The sequence below is a fragment of the Emys orbicularis genome, chromosome 1, assembly GCF_028017835.1.
Source record: "Emys orbicularis isolate rEmyOrb1 chromosome 1, rEmyOrb1.hap1, whole genome shotgun sequence".
Classification (NCBI taxonomy): domain Eukaryota; kingdom Metazoa; phylum Chordata; order Testudines; family Emydidae; genus Emys; species Emys orbicularis.
Genome location: NC_088683.1, coordinates 191,684,373 through 191,706,503, shown reverse-complemented (window position 1 = coordinate 191,706,503; position 22,131 = coordinate 191,684,373). Strand labels below are relative to the sequence as shown.

Sequence of the window (22,131 nt, the reverse complement as noted above, 5' to 3'; positions counted from 1 at the left end):
GTTGGAAAAGCAGCAGTATAGCACATTAGTCTAAGGAAAGGGAGTCTGGAGGCTCATCCCTTGGGGGCATTATTTTTCATAACGGGCGCTAACAACCCTGTTTTTGTCTACCATAATAAACCTACTTCACAGCATCGCTACTTTGCTAAAAGAGATTAACCTATGTTAGCGGTGAAGAAATAAACCTTCATTGGCAGGTAAAGACTCTGCACATGAAACAGATGGGCTGGATCCTACTCTTTTGAAGTTAATGGGAGTTTTGTCATTGACTTAAATGAGAGCAGGATTAAATCCTAAATGCACCCAGCCCCCAAGACAAGTGGCTGGAGCTGTCCAGATTCTCCTGGGATGGAGAAGCAACAAGAGCAATCTCCAGGAAACCCCACATTGGACCAAAAGGACCTTCTTCTGACCCAGCAAGGGAAGCAGCTGGAGCTGCCCAGAGGCTCCAGCAATGAGGCAGAAGAAGTCAAAATGACAGCTCAGACTCTGCCTTGCCCTGACCAGAGGTGCCTCCTCTCTCTGCAAGGGAAGTAGTTGGAGCAGCCCAGAGTCATCAATGAGGTGGCTAGGGAAATCAAAAGGGACAACTCCAGCTAGCCCTGTGCCAGTACCTTTAAACACTAACCCTTTGTGACTGTTGGGGAAATCTCCTGATTGGATAAGTGCATTTATGCTTTAATGCCCTTGTGTTGTGTAGTCCTTTTACAGTCAGTCCAAGGTCTGTGATGGGGAGGGTTGGATTAGGGGCAGATAGTGAGAGAGAGCAGATAAAGGAAAGGGGTATGGGAGAGGAGCAAAAGGGAATTGTTGAACAAATGAAGCATATGCCAAACTTTGCCATAGTCATTATGGGGTGATAACTCTACGAGGCTGGCACCTATTTTGCTACACCTCTATAAGAAAATACCACACCTTTGTGCACTTTATAAATTTAGCACATTATTATTATTAATAATGGGGTAATAGCCACATCCATATTAATAAAGACAAAAATCTCTTACTAACAATATATAACTTCTTATGGTCTGTATCAAATTGACCAACTTTCTCTTGCTCCCTGAATAATATGTAGCATTGCATTTAAAATATAGTAACTGTCCATTTTTCAAGTAAAATATCTAAATGGTAAATAGAAAGCGTAGGGGAAAACACTTATGTTATTTTAAAAATAAGACTACCATAAAGATCAGTGTCAGTGAGGATACAGGAAAGGTATTTAATGTAAGATTTGGACAATCCCTCTGTTTTAGCAAAAAAATACACTATGAAATTCAAAATGTGCAAACGTAAAACTTTGTCCATTTTCATGTGTTCTTACTGGGCTTTTTGCATTTGTGATTTTGCTTAAATTCACTGATTTTTTTTAAAAAAAGGTATGAACCACATCCTTCATGAGTTCAAGGATGAATGAGCAGTAGGAAATATGAACTCTAAAGGCAAGATCCTGTTTCTCTGCAAATGCACTTAATAATGATAAAACAGGGAAGGAGAATATAAAAAATGAATGGCTAGATAAGCAGTGTTGTCTCTGACTACTGTACAATGTTTTCTATAAGATGTTTGTGAGACAAAAAAAATCAAGCTTGTATTGTGAAATCATACAGTTATAGGAGTTAGAGATAGGAAAGGTCTATTGGGTCATTTAGCGTATCTCCCTGTCAATGCAGGATTGTTCCCTATAATACATTTTCAAAATTGTGGATGTAAGCCTGTTTCTGAGTCCAGTTTCATTCAGGCAATACCTTCAAATGTCATATTGTACTATGGCAAATATTAATGATTATTTCTTTACAGCTACAACTTGTGATGGAAAATTTATGTTGACTGGCTCCTCTGGATCTTTCCACTCTATTAATTATCCAAAGCCTTATAATTCAAATATTGTTTGCCAATGGATTATACGGTAAGTAGCTTCAAAACATGTTGATACCTAACATCTATTTGATTGTAAGGTGTTCTCATTTCCTTTATATCAGAACTTATTCCTTGTGTTTTGTATTCTCTGTTAAGATGTCCCTGTAAAATGTACAATATAAATTTATTCCATTTATGTACACAGCTTTCCTTAAAACAAGGCACAAACTTCAAGAGTGAAATATATCATCAGTTTTCTCACTTAAGATATTTGATGCCTAAGGTGGTAGGGATGGTGTGAGAAACCTTGGGTACTGAATTTCTGTATATGGAAGTACTTGTCTGCTTTGGATAATTTGGGTGTATTATCACTCAAGTGACTCTCCATAGCGCAGAATGTTGTCTTTCATAAAAATATTACTGGAAATATCACCTTCAAAGCAATAGTTTTGAAAGTCAACTGTTGTTGATGAGTGGGATTTTCAGATGTGCCTAAGTGACTTAGGGGCACAAGTCTCTGCTGGAAGTCAATGGGACTTCTGTTCCTAAGTCACTTTGGCCCAGCTCTTCAAAGGTTTTTAGACACTTAACTCCCATTGATTTCAACGGGACTTATCTTCAAGGATCTGGGTCTTAGTTGCTTCTGAAAATCCCACTCCATGCCAAGTGGCACACTCAAAAGTACTTTGAGAGGCAAAGGGTATTGTAATAGCTTTGTAAAAGATGGCAGTCTTGTGATCCTCATGTACCCAATGAGTGTGATTAAATTGGGAGTTAGACACCCAATTCTCACTGAAACTCAGTGGCAGTTGGGATTTTAAATTACACAGGCTCCTTTGAAAGTCCCCATCTTTGAGGTTATTCTGTCACAGCAGGTCCTTAACTTGCCCATTTATCTCAACTAGTCAGGAGCACATTTAAGTCTTGTGTTTTCCTTTTTATAAACACATTCATCACTCTTCAGCTTCTGATATCTGAAGTGCCATTCACTGGTAATTGCTGGCAAACATTAATTATCAGATATAGTGGGGGTCAGATTTTATCTTCAGATGCATGACATCTTATGCTCCTTAGCCTGATGTTTCCCAGAATTTGAAGCATGGTGAATAATTGTCTGGATTATGCTACCTCCAGGTGGCTGGTGAGGGGACCATACACTATACTCTTTCAAATGTTGCTGTAGAGGCTATGATTACTCCAAGAGGAATTATGATTATGCATGTGTGCCAAATATGAACTGCTATTACCTGGCCCCTAGAGCAGTGGTTCTCCCCCAGGGGTACATGTACCCCTGTGGGTATACAATGGTCTTCCAGTGGGTACATCAACTCTTCTAGATATTTGCCTAGTTTTACAGCAGGCTACATAAAAAGCACTAGTGAAGTCAGTACAAACTAAAATTTCATACAACAATGATTTGTTTATACTGCTTTATATACTATACACCAGGGATCGGCAACCTTTGGCCTGCGGCCCGCCAGGGTAAGCCCCCTGGCAGACCAGGTCGGTTTGTTTACCTGCCGTGTCCGCAGGTTCAGCCGATCGCAGCTCCCACTGGCCGCGGTTCGCCGCTCCAGGCCAATGGGGGCGACGGGAAGCGGTGCGGGCCGAGGGATGTGCTGGCCGCCGCTTCCCAACGCCCCCATTGGCCTGGAGCGGCAAACCGCGGCCAGTGGGAGCTGCGATCAGCCGAACCTGCAGACACGGCAGGTAAACAAACAGGCCCGGTCCGCCAGGGGGCTTACCCTGGTGGGCCGCAGGCCAAAAGTTGCCAATCCCTGCTATACACAGAAATGGAAGTACAATATTTATATTCCAATTGATTTATTTTATAATTATAAGGTAAAAATGAGAAAGTAAGCAATTTTTCAGTAATAGTGTGCTGTGACACTTTGGTATTTTTATGTCTCATTTTGTAAGCAAGTAGTTTTTAAGTGTGGTGAAACTTGGGGGTAAACAAGACAAATCAGATTCCTGAAAGGGGTACAGTAGTCTGGAAAGGTTGAGAACCTCTGATCTAGGGATTTTGGACCAAGATTTTCAAAACTGGGTGGCTAAAATAAGGCACCTAAATAAGTAGCCTGAGTACCCAACAGCTCTCAGTGACATCAGTGGAAACTGGTAGGTACTCAGCACTTTTGAAAATCGTGTACCTAAAAAAGGGTTTAGGACCCAAACTGTAGCCACCCAATTTTTAAAATATAGGCCTTGGTGCTGAATTTACCCTATTTAAACATATGGAATAAATTATGGCCCACATACCTACAAAAGATGGAATAAGGCATAAGGCCCCTATAAGAGTCATTGGGGCTCTGCCTGAATGAAAGTACCCCTCTGTGCTGGGGTGTCCATCCCAGACAAGGCTTGAAGGGGTTAAGCTGGCTATCAGGGCCAATGTACTTCCCAGGCAGCACCTGGAGGAGGAGCCAGGGAGCAGGAATTAATTAGACAAGGCTCAGCTGGCCAGGAACAAGCAGGACCTGCATAAAGCCCAGGAGCTGAAAGCAGAAAAGGAATGCAGGGAAGTAGACTCTAGTCACTTCCTGGAAAAAGGAAGGTGTGTTTGGGGGTTGTGGCAAACCCAGGACAAACAGCTACAAGGGAGGGGGGTAGTAATCAGTCCCAGGGGGTTGAAAAGGCCTCTCCCAAGCCACTGAAGAGAGAGAACCATGGGGAAATAAGGTTCAGCTGGGCAAGGGGTTACTAGGGAACTAATTGGGTTCAGCTGGCTCCAACTGCTTGGGACCTTTGTAAACCCTCCCTGGCGTGGAAGGGGGGGGGGGAGAGTGAGAGAACCAGGGAAGCTGCCAGTAAGCTAGGAGCAGCAAGGCTCTGAACCCTTCCAGCAAGGAAGGCCGCACTCTGTTCCCAGAAGGGAAGATAAACAAGCACAAGGGACTGACTGAAGGAAGGAATAGCCAGACCCTGTGCTACCTACAAGGATTTGCTTTGCCCACGCCTGGGTCTCCAAGGCTAAAAAAGGACTGAGCCTGCTGAGGAGAAGAAGGTACTTTGCCACACGTGGTGTCAGAAGTGGGATGTAGTGAGGTGCTGTGGCAAGCCATCTCAGGGCAAGGTAAATCACAAAAAAAAAAAAAAAAAAATGGAGGACGTAGTGAAGGCGTTGATTCAGGCCACTGCGGCCCAACAAGAGGCTACCAGAGTACAGATGATGGCCCAGCAAGAGTCAGTACGGGTCCAACAGGAGACAAACCAATTGCTGATGAACCAGGCGGCCCAAGATCGAGCCACCCTGAATGAAGTAGTGAACCAGTTGAAAACCCTGACCACGCTGACGCACGGGCCCCAGGGGACCCAGCCGCTACGTGCAAGCAACTATTTACAGAAGATGACAACGGACGACGATATAGAGGCGTATCTCCTTGCATTCGAGAGGACGGCACTGCGGGAGGCCTGGCCCCAAGACCAGTGGGCAGGCATCCTGGCTCCATTTCTGTGTGGGGAGGCTCAGAAGGCCTATTTCGATATGACCACAGAAGCAGCTCTGGATTACCCCCAGCTGAAGGCGGAAATCTTGGCGAGGTCAGGGGTGACGCCGGACATAAGGGCCCAGCGCTTCCACGAGTGGAAGTACCGGGATGACAAAGCGCCGAGGTCCCAGCTATTTGACTTGATCCACCTCGCTCGGAAGTGGCTCCGCCTTGAGACCCATGGGCCGGAGAAGGTAGTGGAAATCCTGGTGTTGGACAGGTACATGAGGGGGTTGCCGCCGGGTGTACGAGTGTGGGTCCTCCAAAATGATCCCTCCTCGTATGATGAACTAGTTGCCCTCGTAGAGAGACACTTAGCAGCCCAAGAACTTTCTCGGACCACCGGGGAAGGAAGGCGCCAGAATCGGAGACCAGTCTCTGCACCGAGGCCCCGGTTTGCCCTAGCGCCAGGCCGGACAATGGAGGGGAGGAAGGAGGCGGAAGAGCAGCCAGCGGTCCCGGAGAGACTTGAGGACTGGGGGAGAAAGACTCGGGAGATAAAGCCCAGCAGCCCGAAAAATAGGGGGCTGCTCCGAGCAGGGTACCGATGTTATGCCTGTGGCGAATTGGGGCATATCGCTGCCCAATGCCCAAATCTAGGAGAGCCTATGCAATGCGAACTGGGAGATATAGGGGGACCATGTGATCTAATAAGTCTAGTCGGGGTTGTGATGGTCCCTCATAGATACACTAGGCCAGTTAAGATGAATGGTATAAAGACCACAGCCTTAGTAGACTCGGAAAGTGCAATCACGTTAGTCTCGGGGAAGCTGGTCGGGCAGGACCAACTATCCCGGGCCAAACGCTCGGGAATATCCTGTGTGCATGGGGATGTCAACTATTATCCAACCATCCCCGTAAAAATAGAAGTTCTCGGAAACCCCACTAGGTTGACGGTGGGAGTAGTTCCAAAACTCCCCTACCCTGTCCTTATCGGACGAGACTTCCCGGGGTTTGATAGCCTACTCCCCGGGGAGGAGGTAGAAGAAAATAATGACCCTGGGACTCAGGGTGTGGCCCGAATCGTTAACCCTTCCCTGGCCTTCCATGAATTTAGCCAGGATTTGTTCTCCCTGCCGGGGAAGTCCAGGAAGACTAGGAGGGAACGGAGGGCGGATAAAAGGAGGGGGACGAGGGTCCTGACCCAGTGCCAGAAGTCTACGCTTGTAGGGGAAAGAAGGGGCCCGACTGACAGTGGAACTGGGTTGGCGATCAACAACCTTATCGCCGGACCTGGTTCCCCAGGGGCTTTCCCCGAGGGGGAGACGGAGGTAGACCCCCCCGAGTTTGGACAAATGGGGACTGCACGTGGGAATTTTGGTCAGGATCAGGCCAATGATCCGATATACCACAATATTCTCAAAGAAGTAGTCGAGGTAAATGGGGTACCCATGGAGGGGAGAGTTAAGGGCCCGGGGCCATATTATATGATTAAGAACGACCTGCTATACAGAGTAGTCCGGGTCCAAGAACAAGTCAAACAACAACTCTTGGTCCCACGGAAGCATCAAAGAGCCGTAATGGATCTGGCCCACAGCCATCTGTTCGGGGGCCATCTAGGGGTAGATAAGACCCTGGATCGAATTCTACAGAGGTTTTTTTGGCCTGGCATTTTTGCAGCGGTCCGGCGATATTGCACATCCTGTCCGGAATGCCAGATACATGGGCCCCGACCACACTTAAGGGCCCCTGTGGTACCTCTGCCAATTATCAAGGTCCCATTTGAGCGTATAGCTATGGACATAGTAGGGCCATTGGAAAAGTCAGCCCGGGGCCATCAATACATTCTGGTAGTACTAGATTATGCCATCCAATACCCCGAGGCCGTACCCTACGGAATACCACGTCCAAGACCATAGCCAAAGAATTAGTCCAGATTTTTTCCAGAGTAGGAATACCTAAGGAGATCCTGATGGACCAAGGGACCCCCTTTGTGTCTAAGCTGATGAAGGACCTATGTACAATGCTCCACATACGGACCCTTAGAACATCGGTCTACCATCCCCAGACCGATGGCCTGGTCGAACGCTTTAATAGGACATTGAAGAACCTGTTACGGAAAGTGATTAGTCATGCCGGGAAAGACTGGGACGCCCTGCTGCCTTACTTGCTGTTTGTCGTACGGGAGGTTCCTCAGGCTTCCACTGGATTCTCCCCCTTCGAGCTGTTATATGGTCGCCACCCCAGGGGCATACTGGACCTGGCTAAAGAAGACTGGGAAGAACAGCCAAACCCTGGGAGAAACGTGGTTGAACATGTGCTGCAGATGAAAGACAGAATAGCCCAAGTTGCCCCCCTTGTGCGCGAACACATGGAGAAGGCCCAAGGGGCACAACGGACAAACTACAATCGCCAAGCAACGACCCGGAAGTTCCAGGTGGGGGACCGGGTGATGGTGCTCATACCCACGGCCGAGAGCAAGCTCCTGGCCAGGTGGCAGGGGCCGTACGAGGTAATAGAAGCGGTAGGAGAAGTCGACTATAAGGTCCGACAGTCGGGCCGCCAGAAGCTGGAGCAGATCTACCATATAAATCTGCTGAAACCTTGGCAGGATAGAGAAGCTCCGGTGGTTGTGCTGGGGGTGCCATCCCCTAAAAGCAACCAGCCCGACCTGGTGGGGATATCCCCGGAGTTGACTCCGGAACAATGATCAGAAGTGATCAGCCTGATCGAACGCAACCAGGATGTGTTCTCCGAAAAGCCGAGCAGGACTATGGAGGTTCACCATCACATCCTCACGGACCCTGGAGTGAAGGTGAACGTTAAGCCATACCGGATCCCAGAGGCCAAGAGAAAAGAGATTAGGACAGAGTCAGGAAAATGCTGGCCTTAGGAGTCATTGAAGAATCTCATAGCCAATGGTCCAGTCCCGTGGTTTTAGTGCCTAAGCCGGACGGCAGTATGAGATTCTGCAATGACTTCTGCAAACTCAATGAGGTGTCCCAATTTGATGCCTACCCTATACCCAGGATAGATGAGATGATTGACAGATTGGGAAAGGCATGGTTTATGTCTACCCTTGACCTTACCAAGGGCTATTGGCAGATCCCCCTGGCCAAGGCCGACAAGGAGAAGACAGCCTTTGCAACTCCAGAAGGACTATATCAGTACACTGTTCTCCCCTTTGGGTTGCATGGGGCCCCTGCTACTTTCCAACGGCTAATGGACAAACTGTTGCGACCCCATGGAAAGTACGTGGCAGCCTATCTCGATGACGTCATCATATATAGCCCCGACTGGGAGACGCACGTGGAGAAGGTGGAAGCGGTCCTGGACACCCTGAGGAAGGCAAGGCTGACTGCCAATCCCTCCAAATGTTCGATCGGGTTAGCTGAGGCCAAGTACCTTGGGTATATAGTGGGGAGGGGCGTGGTGAAGCCCCAGCTCAACAAGTTAGAAGCTATACAGAAGTGGGACTAGTGGGGTACTATAGGCAGTTCATTCCCCACTTCGCCACCAGGGCATGCCCATTAACGGACCTAACAAAAGCTCGGGGCCCTGACATAGTAAAATGGTCTGCTGCAGCCGAAGGCGCTTTTGCGGATCTGAGGATGGCCCTCTGCACAGACCCCATACTAGTAGCCCCAGACTGGGGGAAGGAGTTTATCCTACAAACCGACGCCTCTGAAGTAGGGCTGGGAGCGGTGCTTTCCCAAATGGTCGGAGATGATGAACACCCCGTCCTCTTCCTCAGTAGGAAGCTCCTACCTAGGGAACGGAAATACGCCGTGGTGGAGAAGGAATGCCTGGCTGTGAAGTGGGCCATAGAAAGCCTCCGCTACTATTTACTTGGACGGAGATTTACCCTTGTCACGGACCATGCCCCTTTACAGTGGATGCACCAAAACAAGGACAAAAACGCGAGAGTAACAAGATGGTTCCTGTTGCTTCAACCCTTCCACTTCACAGTACGACATAGGTCTGGAACCCAACATGGCAATGCGGATGGCCTGTCGTGCTTTCCGACCCAAGTAGCCCAACCCCGTAGTGTTGAGCGCGGGGGGGGGGGGGGGCGGAATATGTGGCAAACCCAGGACAAACAGCTACAAGGGGGTGGGGGGTAGTAATCAGTCCCAGGGGGTTGAAAAGGCCTCTCCCAAGCCACTGAAGAGAGAGAACCATGGGGAAATAAGGTTCAGCTGGGCAAGGGGTTACTAGGGAACTAATTAGGTTCAGCTGGCTCCAACTGCTTGGGACCTTTTTAAACCCTCCCCGGCGTGGAAGTGGGGGGGGGGGAGTGAGAGAACCAGGGAAGCTGCCATTAAGCTAGGAGCAGCAAGGTTCTGAACCCTTCCAGCAAGGAAGGCCGCACTCTGTCCCCAGAAGGGAAGATAAACAAGCACAAGGGACTGACTGAAGGAAGGAATAGCCAGACCCTGTGCTACCTACAAGGATTTGCTTTGCCCAAGCCTGGGTCTCCAAGGCTAAAAAGGACTGAGCCTGCTGAGGAGAAGAAGGTACTTTGCCACAGGGTATAGAGACAAGTAGCTTAAAGTTACTCCCTAGGAGGAGGGAGGTGTGTGGATGACAAACCCAGAGAAGGGGGGAGAGCCAAAAGGTAAGGAAAGCCTCAGGGAAAAGGCAGTAAGGTCCAGGGTGGAACAGAGCTTGGCAGCTGACTAGAGGGTCTCTGAGCTGGAACCTCGAGTAGAGGGTGGGCCTGGGTTCCCCTGCCAGCCTATGGGGAAGTGGCACAGACCAGGCAGTAGTGAGTGGACTCCCTTGGACAGTTTGCCTTGAAAGTCAATGATGCCCCAGAAGGGGTAGCCCAAGTCACAAAGAGGAAGCTGCAGCTACTGAAGTAAGAGGGGCCACAAGGTGAAAGAGGACGATGGGTGGAGAGACTGCCACAAGTGGGCACAGCACCTGGAAGGAGCTAAGCCCCAGAGCGGCCAGGAGGATGCCACCCTAGTGGTGAGTGAACCCCATGACATCATCCCACAAAGGTCAGAGTAGGTCTGGATGAGAATGCTTTCATATTAAGATACTCCCACATCAGTAATCTGAATCAAAATCACCCCATCAGTTATTACTAACAATAATACCTAGCCCTTATATAGCAGATTTCTAGCACTTCTCTGTCATGAAGTGCTGGGATTGTGCTGCATAGTGAATTGATAGATAAAGAAGCATCACAGATAACATGCAAACATAAGAGGGATTGTCCTGTATCTTGGGGTTTACCTTTGGATGCCACACCTCCCGGTGTAGTTGAGTTAAAGGCCTTTTAAAGGTTCATCTTCAATGTCCAACATTACAGTAATGATGCAGCAAATGTGTGTAGCTACATGTTTCTCAATGGGAAAAATAATCATCTAGTTTTATTCTTCAGTTCTCTGCCTTAGAAAAGCCTGAGCACTTACAGTGAAAGCCTGAAAAGATCGGCTGGGTATCTCCTAACTCAGACACTGTCTTCTTTGAGGGTGCAATTGTTTCTTTGGGGAGTCACCAATGGAATACATTTTATGTTGTTCTTGTTAGAAAATCTTTATTAGAAAAAAATCAACATGCAGCACAACCAACTTTGATCTTTTCCCATCCTTTCCTTCTCTACTAAGTAACCAGAAAGCTCAGCAGTGACCCCTGATAAAATATGTTTTCCGTTTTCCCTTTTCTATTTGTTTCCTTAACAAAGACATAATTTCATCTTTTTTTTTACTCAAAGCATAAACATAATATGATACCAACAGTGTGGTCAATTTCCCTCCATCATATTTAATTACACAAGTTCTCCCCCAGTGCATTTACTTTTCACAGCATTCTTCATCTTTTCATTTTCATAAATATATATATTTATGTTTCTATCTGTGCACAGCCACAAAATAAAAATAAAAAGGAGTACAAGCTGCATGAAACCTTGTTCCATGTGTATCTCCTAACTGGTTCTGACAGGCATGTTGAGACTGTTGCTTTCAAATCGTATTTGGACTTCCGCTGGGAATCAACCATAGAGAAGAACAAATTAATGGTTCTATTGGAAAGATTAATTGATTTTGGCAGTGGACTTATGGATCTTGGACCATCATGTATTTCTGATGGGGAGAGTATGGAGAGAATCATTTAGAAAAAAATATGGAGCATGTGATGGGGGGGAATAGGATGCAGCACTTGTGATATTGAACTGATGCACCAGACTGCTGTGCAGTGCGTAGAGCCAACTTGTAGGTTGGACAGCCCCGGTTCTTCTGAACTTAAATGGTGGTTTTGGAACAAGGAGGAAGGTAACATGGACTAAGTGACAGATTCTGAAATCTTTACTCTTGTTGATTATCGCAATACTCCACAAAAGTTCATTTGACTTAAATGAGGCTACTTGGGGATTAAGGTGATACTCATCATGAGCCAAGTATCAGAAGATGGCCACAAATTAGCAACCAGTTTAAAAAAAAGAGCTATCCATTTCAACTTCTGATTCCAAATTATTAGACGGTTCAAACCCTGAAGTAAACGTTTTATGTATGTAAGAAATCTGTAGGCTCTGGCAGTAACCAAGGTTATGTGTTATCACTATATGAGAATTTGCCTGAATATTAAGGCCTTTTAGAAAAGATAGAACAAATGGCCAAGAGAATAAAAACTCAAGGTCTAACAGCTAGGTTTCTTCAATAGTTTGAGAAAAATCAGAGTTGCTACAGGCTTTTGCAGGAGTGTACAGATGGAGCTACAGAGACTTCCCCTTTTTCCTGTCTGTGAATGAATGAATTAATTAAAAATTTATTTAATATCAAACATTGATATTATATGATGTGTCAGATACAGTAGTGAAATAGAAAACTTAATTAAATCTAATATTATGATTAAAATGTATATAAAAGGAAAGGCAACTATAGGTGATACAGTTTGGGGCAAAATATTGAAGACTTTAATGACAGGGTTTATTCATGCGCAGTATTGTCAGGAAAGAAAGTGGTTGTGTTCATACTGATCTATTTTAGTTTAAGTGATAAAATAAGCCTAATGTTTGCAATCAAGCATGCTTATGCTGTCAAGCTAATGAAATACACCTGTAGTGAGAGAGGCAATAAATAAAAGAAATTGAAACTGAACAGTGAGTTTATAAGGACACTTGAGCACAGAATGGAATAATCAGAAATGTAACTGGTTATATATAATGCATGGACTCAGCTCAGCCATACATACCAAGGTATCACCATTGTGGTTGAAAGAAGGAGAACAGAAATGGAAGATTTATACAGCTGTTTTGGCCTGTTGGAGAACAACAGTTCTTGAACTGATTTTGCATTGTATAATGGACTGTTATAACAAGTTAAAGAGTATCAAAGAATATGGATGGACTTTGTATAAATGATATGAACTTTGGAGATTTCAGCAGCTAGCAGAGTTGCTGAAGAAGCTGCAACTTGAGCAAGCATAACTGCAAAGTTAGCCAAAAGATGCACCACAAAGTGGGTCACAGAAAGCAATTTGTGGTGGTTAGTTGCTGACCAGAGCAAACCAGCTAGTGTTCAAGATATGTCTCAAGATGGTTGCATCAACAGCTATGACCTAACTTGCTGTACACAAACTGGTGTAACAAAGCATGTTGCATAAAACGCCTGGAAAATTCCAATCCCAGTTGCAAGAACTCAAAAGCTGATGTCTCGTTCCCTGAGAGAATGATGAGAAAGAACAACTCTTATTTTGGTTGGTCATTTCAAATCTTCTGAAGTAGTATGGGTCACCATCTGATTGGTCCATTCCAGCATCTCCAAGAAAAGGGATAAAGTTGAACCACCCAGCAGAAATGGGATCAAAGGACCTGTCCCCAATAGAAATGGGATCAAAGGGCCTGTCTTTTTCAGTACATCAGTTCCTGAAAACCAAAGACATCTGGACTAAGGTCCTGGACCAGCCACCAGGGACTCCTCCTGCTGACATTAAGTATCTTGGATAGAAGTCTTTAACTGAATGTTTCTATTTTCCAGCAATTCTGGTTGCCTACTAGCGCACTGGGGAAAAACTATAGTTATGTCTGTCTTTTGCTCCATCTGTATTCGCAATGTGAACACCTACTGTGAATGATAACTGAGCTAAAAAGCTGACCACTAAGCAAAGATCAGGTGATACAGACTTTCTCTTAGGTGATGACCCAAATTAGTCAACTGACCACTTCTTGAAACTAGGTACCTACTTAGTAAGGAAGTGTACATGCTTGTATATGTGCTTTAAAGAATGTCAGAGTTATAGTGTGTGTTCTTGTTTTGTAATAGGTTCCAATCAAGATTATTGTAAAGTAGCTTTAGAAATGAACAAAGTTTGTGTTGTTAACTAAGATTGTAAAAAAAATGTGCATTCAGCTACCGTAATGAATGGTTGCATACTGCCTTTTAAATTCTAGGTGTATACAGACATAAAATGAGACCAAGTATACAAGATTCTTGTACTACACTCAGTCTATACAGTTTGTCATAAAGGTATGCGTTTGTTAGATGGTTAGGAGTGTTAGATCCTGGGGCTAATATAATTCATTGGGAAATAGGTAATAAGAGCTGACTACTATATAGATCCATTGGGAAAGAGAAGTTGGTTATGAAGAATTGTTATGAAAGTAACTGACCAAACTGTGTTGTGATTTAGCTTTGGATTGTTTTTTCCTCTCTGTTAGCAACATTGGAGTTGATAAACAAATGACAAAAGTGGGGCCCTGTTCTAAGGAATTCCTGGTCAAATATCTAAACTAAGTCACCTTCCCAAGATAGTAATTGAGGATAAATATTATTTTCTATTGTGGTTGTTTAATTTGATTCTGAAAACCTGAATGGTTATATCAACCAATTTTTTAGTTTCTGTTATCTAAATCATAGTCCTACACTAGTTTTGTCTTCCTATATCAGGGATCGGCAACCTTTGGCACGTGGCTCGCCAGGGTATGCCCCCTGGCGGGGCGGGCCGCTTTGTTGACCTGCTGCATCCGCAGGTTTGGCCGATCGCGGCTCCCACTGGCTGCGGTCCCCCGCTCCAGGACAATGGGGGCTGCGGAAAGCGGCACGGGCCAAGGGATGGTTGCCAATCCCTGTCTTATTATATTAGTTACTGCTGGTAAGAATATTTAATAAAAAACTATAAAACTAAAATTCAACTCTTGAGTCCATTTTTCTAGTTAAGCAAAATTAAAAGAAACCTAAAAAAGGTGGTTTGGATAATCAATTAAGCAGTTGCTTAAGTGAGGTTTGTTTTATAGCCTATCTTTCCTACAGTTTCCACTGTTGAAGAGGCTTCCCGTCTGTTCTCTTTTGCTATTGTACAAAGTGTAATGCTTCATCTAAAATTTCACCATGATTAGCACAGGTTAGAAAAGCTGATAATGCCATTCCCATAACCTTTCTGAACTATCCATTAAACAGCCTTCATATAAACAGTTCATTTACTACAGACAATGAAAATTACTGAAGCATATAATCTTCCTTTTTTCTTTTGTTTTTGTTATTTTAGTACAAATCGAGGATTATCCATTAAACTAAACTTCACTTCCTTTGATACCCAACAATATGTGGACACTTTAAATATTTATGAAGGTACAGGACCAAGCAAGATTTTAAGAGGTAAGGCAGGAATACTTTTCAGTCATTATTATATTTTGAGGTGAATCAAATACATGCATATAGTTGTCCAGATTACTTTTTTCTCTGAAGATTTCTGATCAAAACATATTTGCTTACTCATTTAAAGTGACTTGCTAAATGTTGTTTGAAGATACAAAGGAGAGAGTCACTTTGTAATGCTTTATTTGGCTTATGGTCTAAATAAATCAGAAGATCACCAAGGCATAGTATTTACCACTGTGTCCTATTTTAAAGAAGTGGGATTCCACCTGTATTTTACCTGAAAAAAACCCATTTAAGCAATTTCCATATTTTGATAAGGGGTTTTAATACATATTTAGAGAAAAAGTTGGGAGGTTTCCTTATCATTATAGTCTTCTTTGCCTTTGTAAGCGAAGGGAAATGTGCACTACAAATAGTGTCTGGATGGGGAAGGGGATATATAGTGAAGAAAGACAAAATTCTGCCTCTGTGACATTATCTCACCTCACCCTTATACATACATGGTTCCTTTGTGGGGGATCAGGAAGCTTCAACTGGGAGATCCCTTGGTAGTATTGCTTCTGCAGCAGCCATGCTTCCCAGGAGCTGAAGGAATTGTTGGGGGAAAGATCTGGTGGTAGTATAAAGGCATAGGACACCTATATGCACTTTACCACCATTAGCTCTTTCCAAGATCTGTAGATCCAGGGGATCTTCCCTGGAGCACTGCATATCCCATGAAGGAAGAATTACAAGGGATTTCCACACAGAGTTTCCATTCTGCTAAGAAGGAAAAAACTGTGGAAGGGAAGAATTTGGTACATACATATCTATATCACCCTAGTTTTAAATTATCATTTTGGCATATTTTTAAAGATTTCATAGAATCATAGAATATCAGGGTTGGAAGGGACCTCAGGAAGTCATCTAGTCCAACCCCCTGCTCAAAGCAGGGCTAATCCCCAACTAAATCATCCCAGCCAGGGCTTTGTCAAGCCGACCTTAAAAACCTCTAAGGAAGGAGATTCCACCACCTCCCTAGGTAACCCATTCCAGTGCTTCACTACCCTCCTAGTGAAAAAGTTGTTCCTAATATCCAACCTAAACCTCCCGAACTGCAAATTGAGACCATTACTCCTTGTTCTGTCATATGCTACCACTGAGAACAGTCTAGATCCATCCTCTTTGGAACCCCCTTTCAGATAGTTGAAAGCAGCTATCAAATCCCCCCTCATTTTTCTCTTCTGCAGACTAAACAATCCCAGTTCCCTCAGCCTCTCCTCATAAGTCATGTGCTCCAGACCCCTAATCATTTTTGTTGCCCTCCGCTGGACTCTTTCCAATTTTTCCATATCCTTCTTGTAGTGTGGGGCCCAAAACTGGACACAGTACTCCAGATGAGGCCTCACCAATGTTGAATAGAGGGGAATGATCACGTCCCTCGATCTGCTGGCAATGCCCCTACTTATACAGCCCAAAATGCCGTTAGCCTTCTTGGCAACAAGGGCACATTGTTGACTCATATCCAGCTTCTCGTCCACTGTAACCCCTAGGTCCTTTTGTACAGAACTGCTGCCTAGCCATTCAGTCCCTAGTCTGTAGCAGTGCATGGGATTCTTCCATCCTAAATGCAGGACTCTGCACTTGTCTTTGTTGAACCTCATCAGATTTCTTTTGGCCCAATCCTCTAATTTGTCTAGGTCCCTCTGTATCTTATCCCTACCCTCCAGCATATCTACCACTCCTCCCAGTTTAGTATCCGCTTGATACCAGCTGCCAATTAGACATGGAGCCATTGATCACTACCATTGAGCCCAACGATCTAACCAGCTTTCTGTCCACCTTATAGTCCATTCATCCAGCTCATACTACTTTAACTTGCTGGCAAGAATACTGTGGGAATTTATAGAATTAAAATGGGCAAAACATTCCTCTCCAGGAGAACATATACTTGCTAACTGTATGAAATTGTCTAAACATTGAGGAAGGAAGAGAGCCTAGCCTAAACTCCACTTCATAATGGAAACTGGGAGTCCAGGATTTGCCTCCCCCTGGATATATTATAATGCAGTGGCTCATAAAATAGGACCCGATCCAATGCCAATTGAAGTTAATTTGAGTCTTTCTACTGACCTCAGTTGGGTATTGGCTCATGCTCATAACCAGGAAACTAACTACATGACTGAGTTACTTATTGCATTACCCCTTTAGTTTCATAAATAATTTTTAGAATTCACAGTCATATATGACTTTTGACTACACTGTAATTGCTTTTGTTATATTTTTCATAGTTTTATGATGTATACATTATTAAAAAAATAAAACTACAAAGTAATCATAGTGTATTTAAAGTTCTTTGATTCGAAAAATAAAAGTATTAATTACCAAACCATGGGGATAAACTCAAGTAATGAAATCATGTAGTCGACCTTCTGGTCTTAGAGTTTTGGAGTTTATACATGTATCAAAAACTCCAGAATATTTATAGGGAAATAAGTATGAAGTTGAAGAGCTAATATGTGAATAGTTAGATATTGCAAAATACAATTAAAGCACAACCACAGTTTAGTTACAGTTATTATATTAGAAAATGTACTTTGTTCACTAGCTGGCATCTGTGCTGAAGTTAAAGTAAGATGGATGTGCAGATCTGAGGGCAGAGCTTTACCTCACAAAAGTAATTATATTTTAGCTAATTAGAAAAATGCTGTTTTGTTTGTTTTTTTAGCTAGAGCCACCACTTCTGTAAAGAGGGATTTATTCAGAATTGAAAGAAACAGTCATACTCACTCTCTTTTTATAATAGCACCACTCATTTTAAGTGACATCGAATTACCTTCTGTAACTTTTTTATTTATTCTTAGCTTCGCTCTGGGGGACAAATCCTGGAACAGTTTACATTTTTTCTGATGAGGCTACAGCGGAGTTTATAACAGATTATTCTGAAAATTATAATGGATTCAAAGCAACATATACCACATTTCGTACCAGTGAGCTAAGCAGTAAGTGTCTTTTGTCCTTTGTTATTTCTCAACAGCAAAGGCTGATGAATCTGTATTTTGTGTTTGATAAAGGGAGAAAGTAGAGATATTGAGAGCAATGAAATGATACATCTTATGGCCCAGTTCTGCAACTGGATCCATATTCGTGGGCCCTTCTGCTTCTTCGAAGCTCCATTGACTTCAACATGAATCTGTGTAGCCTTAAGATCCGTCTATGTGGAACTGATTATAGTATCAAGGCATTATGATATTATCTATATTATAGGTTTAATAAAAACTAAAGCTTGTGGATATGTCATAAGAAATATATTTAAGAATGAGCAATTGAAAATCATTGGCATTACCATTTGTTCTTCAGTATCTGCTCACTTGAGGGTGAATTAAACTGTGTAGTTACTGGTGGCTTAACTCATTGCAATGAATGATGGTCCTAGAACAGTTAAAGCAAATAGAGGAGCATATCAGCTTCAGTCAATAGACATATTGGAAGAAAATCTGAATGTAGCCAATCTGTTTGTGACAAATGAAGGACAACTACATGAGTTAAGCTTAGATGTTTCCAGATATTCAGGGAAAAAATTAGGCATAGGCTGGACAGGTGGTTGTTGTCTAGGATGCTACATTTTGAGTAATGGGGGTGAGGAGGGCATGACCCTGGGGGAGAATATGGCTACATGAGGCAGCTGGCTGGCCAAGATTCCAGTGCTCTGGGAACCCTTGCATAAGGTGTGAGCTGCAATAGAAAGTATGGTGGGCAGAAGACAAGATCCCCTTCCTACTGGGGAACAATACTGAGCAAGATAGTGTTGGGGAGAAAAAGAATTGTGGAAGCCTTCAAAAGAACAATGCTGGAGTGAAGACAGGGAAAGAAAAGAGAATGGGATATTGTTGAGCTATGGAGCATCAAAGGAATTTTTAAGTGCTTGAGCACTTACGGTCAACTCCATGGATACTGCAGCACATAAAGGAGTTTAGGCTCATTAGGAAAACATATACACTGTTTCAACTTTATAATGTTGCTCCTGAGTGGAGTGAATCAAAAATGGCCATATGTTGCAGTCCTCATAGGCACTCTTAAAAATCCAAACTCTGTTTTTTCATAGAAATGAACAGTTGGACATGCTGATGAAATCATCAGTCTTACACTCTTATCTGATATTATTCACAGATAATGAAAAAATTAACTGCAATTTTGAAGATGGCTTTTGTTACTGGATTCAAGATTTAGAAGATGATAGTGAATGGGAGAGAATTAGTGGGCCTACCTTTCCATTTATGTCTGGCCCTGATTATGATCATACATATGGCAACATGTCAGGTAAGAACAAATTATAGCAAAGAGTTTAATAGAAGGAACATCCAAAGAAAAAAGTTAATTTTAAACAAATAGAGACTAATCATGGGCTGCACATTTTAAATTAGTAATTGTGAATACTCATCCTAGAAAACTGAATCTGAAGTTTCTGCTTATTCAATGGGTAAACAAAAATATCCCCGTATGATCTGTCAGCCCAATCAATACTAATCAATGTACTTTGAATTTCACTTTGAATAATCACAACAAACTCTTTGTGAGACTGAGAATTATTCAGAATTTATTCAGTGATTAATTAAATACAGAAAATTGTAATTTGCTGAAATATAAATTACTTACAGAAAAAGAGGTAAATTGCCTAATACGTTATTTGGTATAAAGTATTCATCTGGCTGTAATACATAAATGTGCACTCCCCAAACAGTCTTGAGAACAGTATCTTATTTTCATTCTCAAATTCTGCAAGCCAAATCAGTTGAAATAACATGGAATTCGTTTAGTAAAGCATTTGGCAGTGATTTTCAACTCTGAATTTTTCATTTATTCTAGATGTTTCAACTTTCACCTCACTAGATCTAAACTGACAGTTCTTATATGCAATGTTACCATTATTTCAACATTCAGATTTCTACTGCCTCCGTTTGATGTAAACATATGAGCTGGCATCATTATACACAGATATTAAAAATGTTCAATTTTGTTTGCTTCTCTCCAAAAAAGCAAAAGAGATAATACACATTCAACAAGCCTCAGAACCAAATCAGCATAATACTTCAAACCTACACTAGAAAAGATTTACTTTCAACTTAAATTAGACTTAAATCTCACCTCACTTTCTTCATATCATATTGTATTAAACGGTGCCATGCCTCATGCCAAAATGATGCATGCTACATAATAATACATATAAACAGCACAAACTCTAAAGTAAAACTATATGTATTATTGGACAAGTTTCCCCAAATTGATTCAGATTGCTCAGAGAATTAATGAACCAAGGATCAGAAAGAAGTACATTGCTTGAAATATTTGCAGACATTTTCAAAATAGGGATGACATGTTTCCATTTAATCTTTCATTCACCTATTTCTAAAGAAAACTTTCAATATAGTTGAGGATCATGGAATGGCTGATATGGGACTTGATTAATAAATAATTAAAGGATGGTCCTCTGGTGTCCATGCCTTGTCGTGGCGGGACAGCTTGTGTGCTCTAACGATCCCCAGAGTCTGTGTTGGCTGGGGCTTTTTGCTCCTGGTAGGTTCAACCATGCTGGATTGGTCTGTGGGGGAGGGGCCAGACAAAACTGAAATCCTGGTCCCCCAGGTTGGGGAGTTTGGCATAGGGCTAACAACCCTGTCCCGTAAAAAACAAAATATGTTACGGAAACAGCAACGGAGAAATCGACCTTTACTGTGTGTGATGGCCTTCAGGAGTCAATGACCTGTATGACTGCCAATGGTGAAAGCCAAAAGGAAGCCACTGGCATGAAGACTGAAGTGCTCAATACCAAGACAAAAACCAGACTTGGTTTTTGGAACGTACGGACAATGTACAAAACAGGGAAGCTAGCTCAGGTCACAGCAGAGATGAGACGCTATAGCTTACACATTCTGGGTGTCAGCGAGAGCAGATGGAATTAGATCAGAAAGATTAACAGCAGCCTCGGGAGAAATTTTGCTCTATTCTGGATGGGATGATGGACAATTCTGAAAGGGTGTTGCCACCCTTTTGAAGAAGGGAGTGGAGCATTCCCTGCTCAAATGGAAGCCCATCAGCAGCAGACTTATGAGAGCCAGACTGAAAGGGAAACATAATAATATCACCCTGATTCAGTGCTATGCTCCGACAAATGATAGTGATGAAGAAGTAAAGGACAAATTCTACCTTCCACGACAGGTGGAGTTAGAGAGAGTACCATGCCATTCACCTAACTATCGTCATGGGAGACCTGAATGCCAAGGTCGGTAAGGACAACACAAACAACAACAGAGCAATGGGAAGACATGGGTGTGGCATCATGAATGAAAACGGGGAAAGGCTAGTTGATTTCTGTAATATGAATGACCTAGTCATCAGTGGAACCCTATTTCATCATCGTGAAATTCACAAGCTAACATGGTGTTCTCCAAATGACAGAGATAAGAACCACATTGACCATATCATGATCAATGGCAAATGGTGACACTCACTGACAGATGTGAAAGTGAGAAGGGGTGCAGATATAACCACCAAGCTAAAACTGAGAAGTGTGGGTCCACCAAACAAGGGACATAGACATTATGACATTGACAAGCTAAAGTCCCCTGAAATACAGAAAGCCTTCGTTCTGCAATTAAAGAACAGGTTTCAAGCACTTGCAGACCTTGATGAAAAGGAGGGGAATGCAGATGAAGAGATCAACAAGAAGTGGGACGAAATAACAACAATTTATAAACAGAGCAGTGAAACCTGTCTAGGCTACAGCAGAAGAGAAGGAAGGAGTGGATTACACCCAGCACATGGAATGCCATAGAAACCAGATGAGCCCTGAAGAAAAAAGTTTTAGACACAAAATCCCAGAAGCTAAAGGCCAAATACCACAAGCAGTGTAGTAAGGCACACCGGGAGGTCAACCACCTTGTGAGAGCAGACAAACGGCATTATATTGATAATCAACACAAACAGAGGAAACAGCTGCTCATGGTGAACAAGGAACCGGCTACAAAATGACACGGCTTATCAGTGGTAAACGGCAGACACCAACAAACACTCTCATCAGGAACAAACAAGGACACCGACTAACAACCAAAAAAGAACAAGAAATGTACTGGATAGAGCATTTCAAAGAATTGCTGAACATGGAGCCACCTAAAAAGGAAGTAAACATCCAAGAGGCAGAAGAAGATCTTGATATCAACACAGACATGCCAACTAAGGAAGAGATAATTCAAGCCATCAAA

General features: G+C 43.2%; 1 protein-coding gene across 1 annotated transcript in view; it reads left to right on the top strand.

Annotated features, from left to right (window-relative positions):
- Nucleotides 1–22,131, top strand: part of TMPRSS15 (transmembrane serine protease 15) — a 149,230-nt gene that overhangs the window by 75,896 nt on the left and 51,203 nt on the right. Inside the window, 4 exon segments of the mRNA XM_065421225.1 lie at nt 1,798–1,906; nt 14,781–14,890; nt 17,737–17,874; nt 19,043–19,192. Of these exon segments, the coding sequence (XP_065277297.1) occupies nt 1,798–1,906; nt 14,781–14,890; nt 17,737–17,874; nt 19,043–19,192 (507 nt within the window).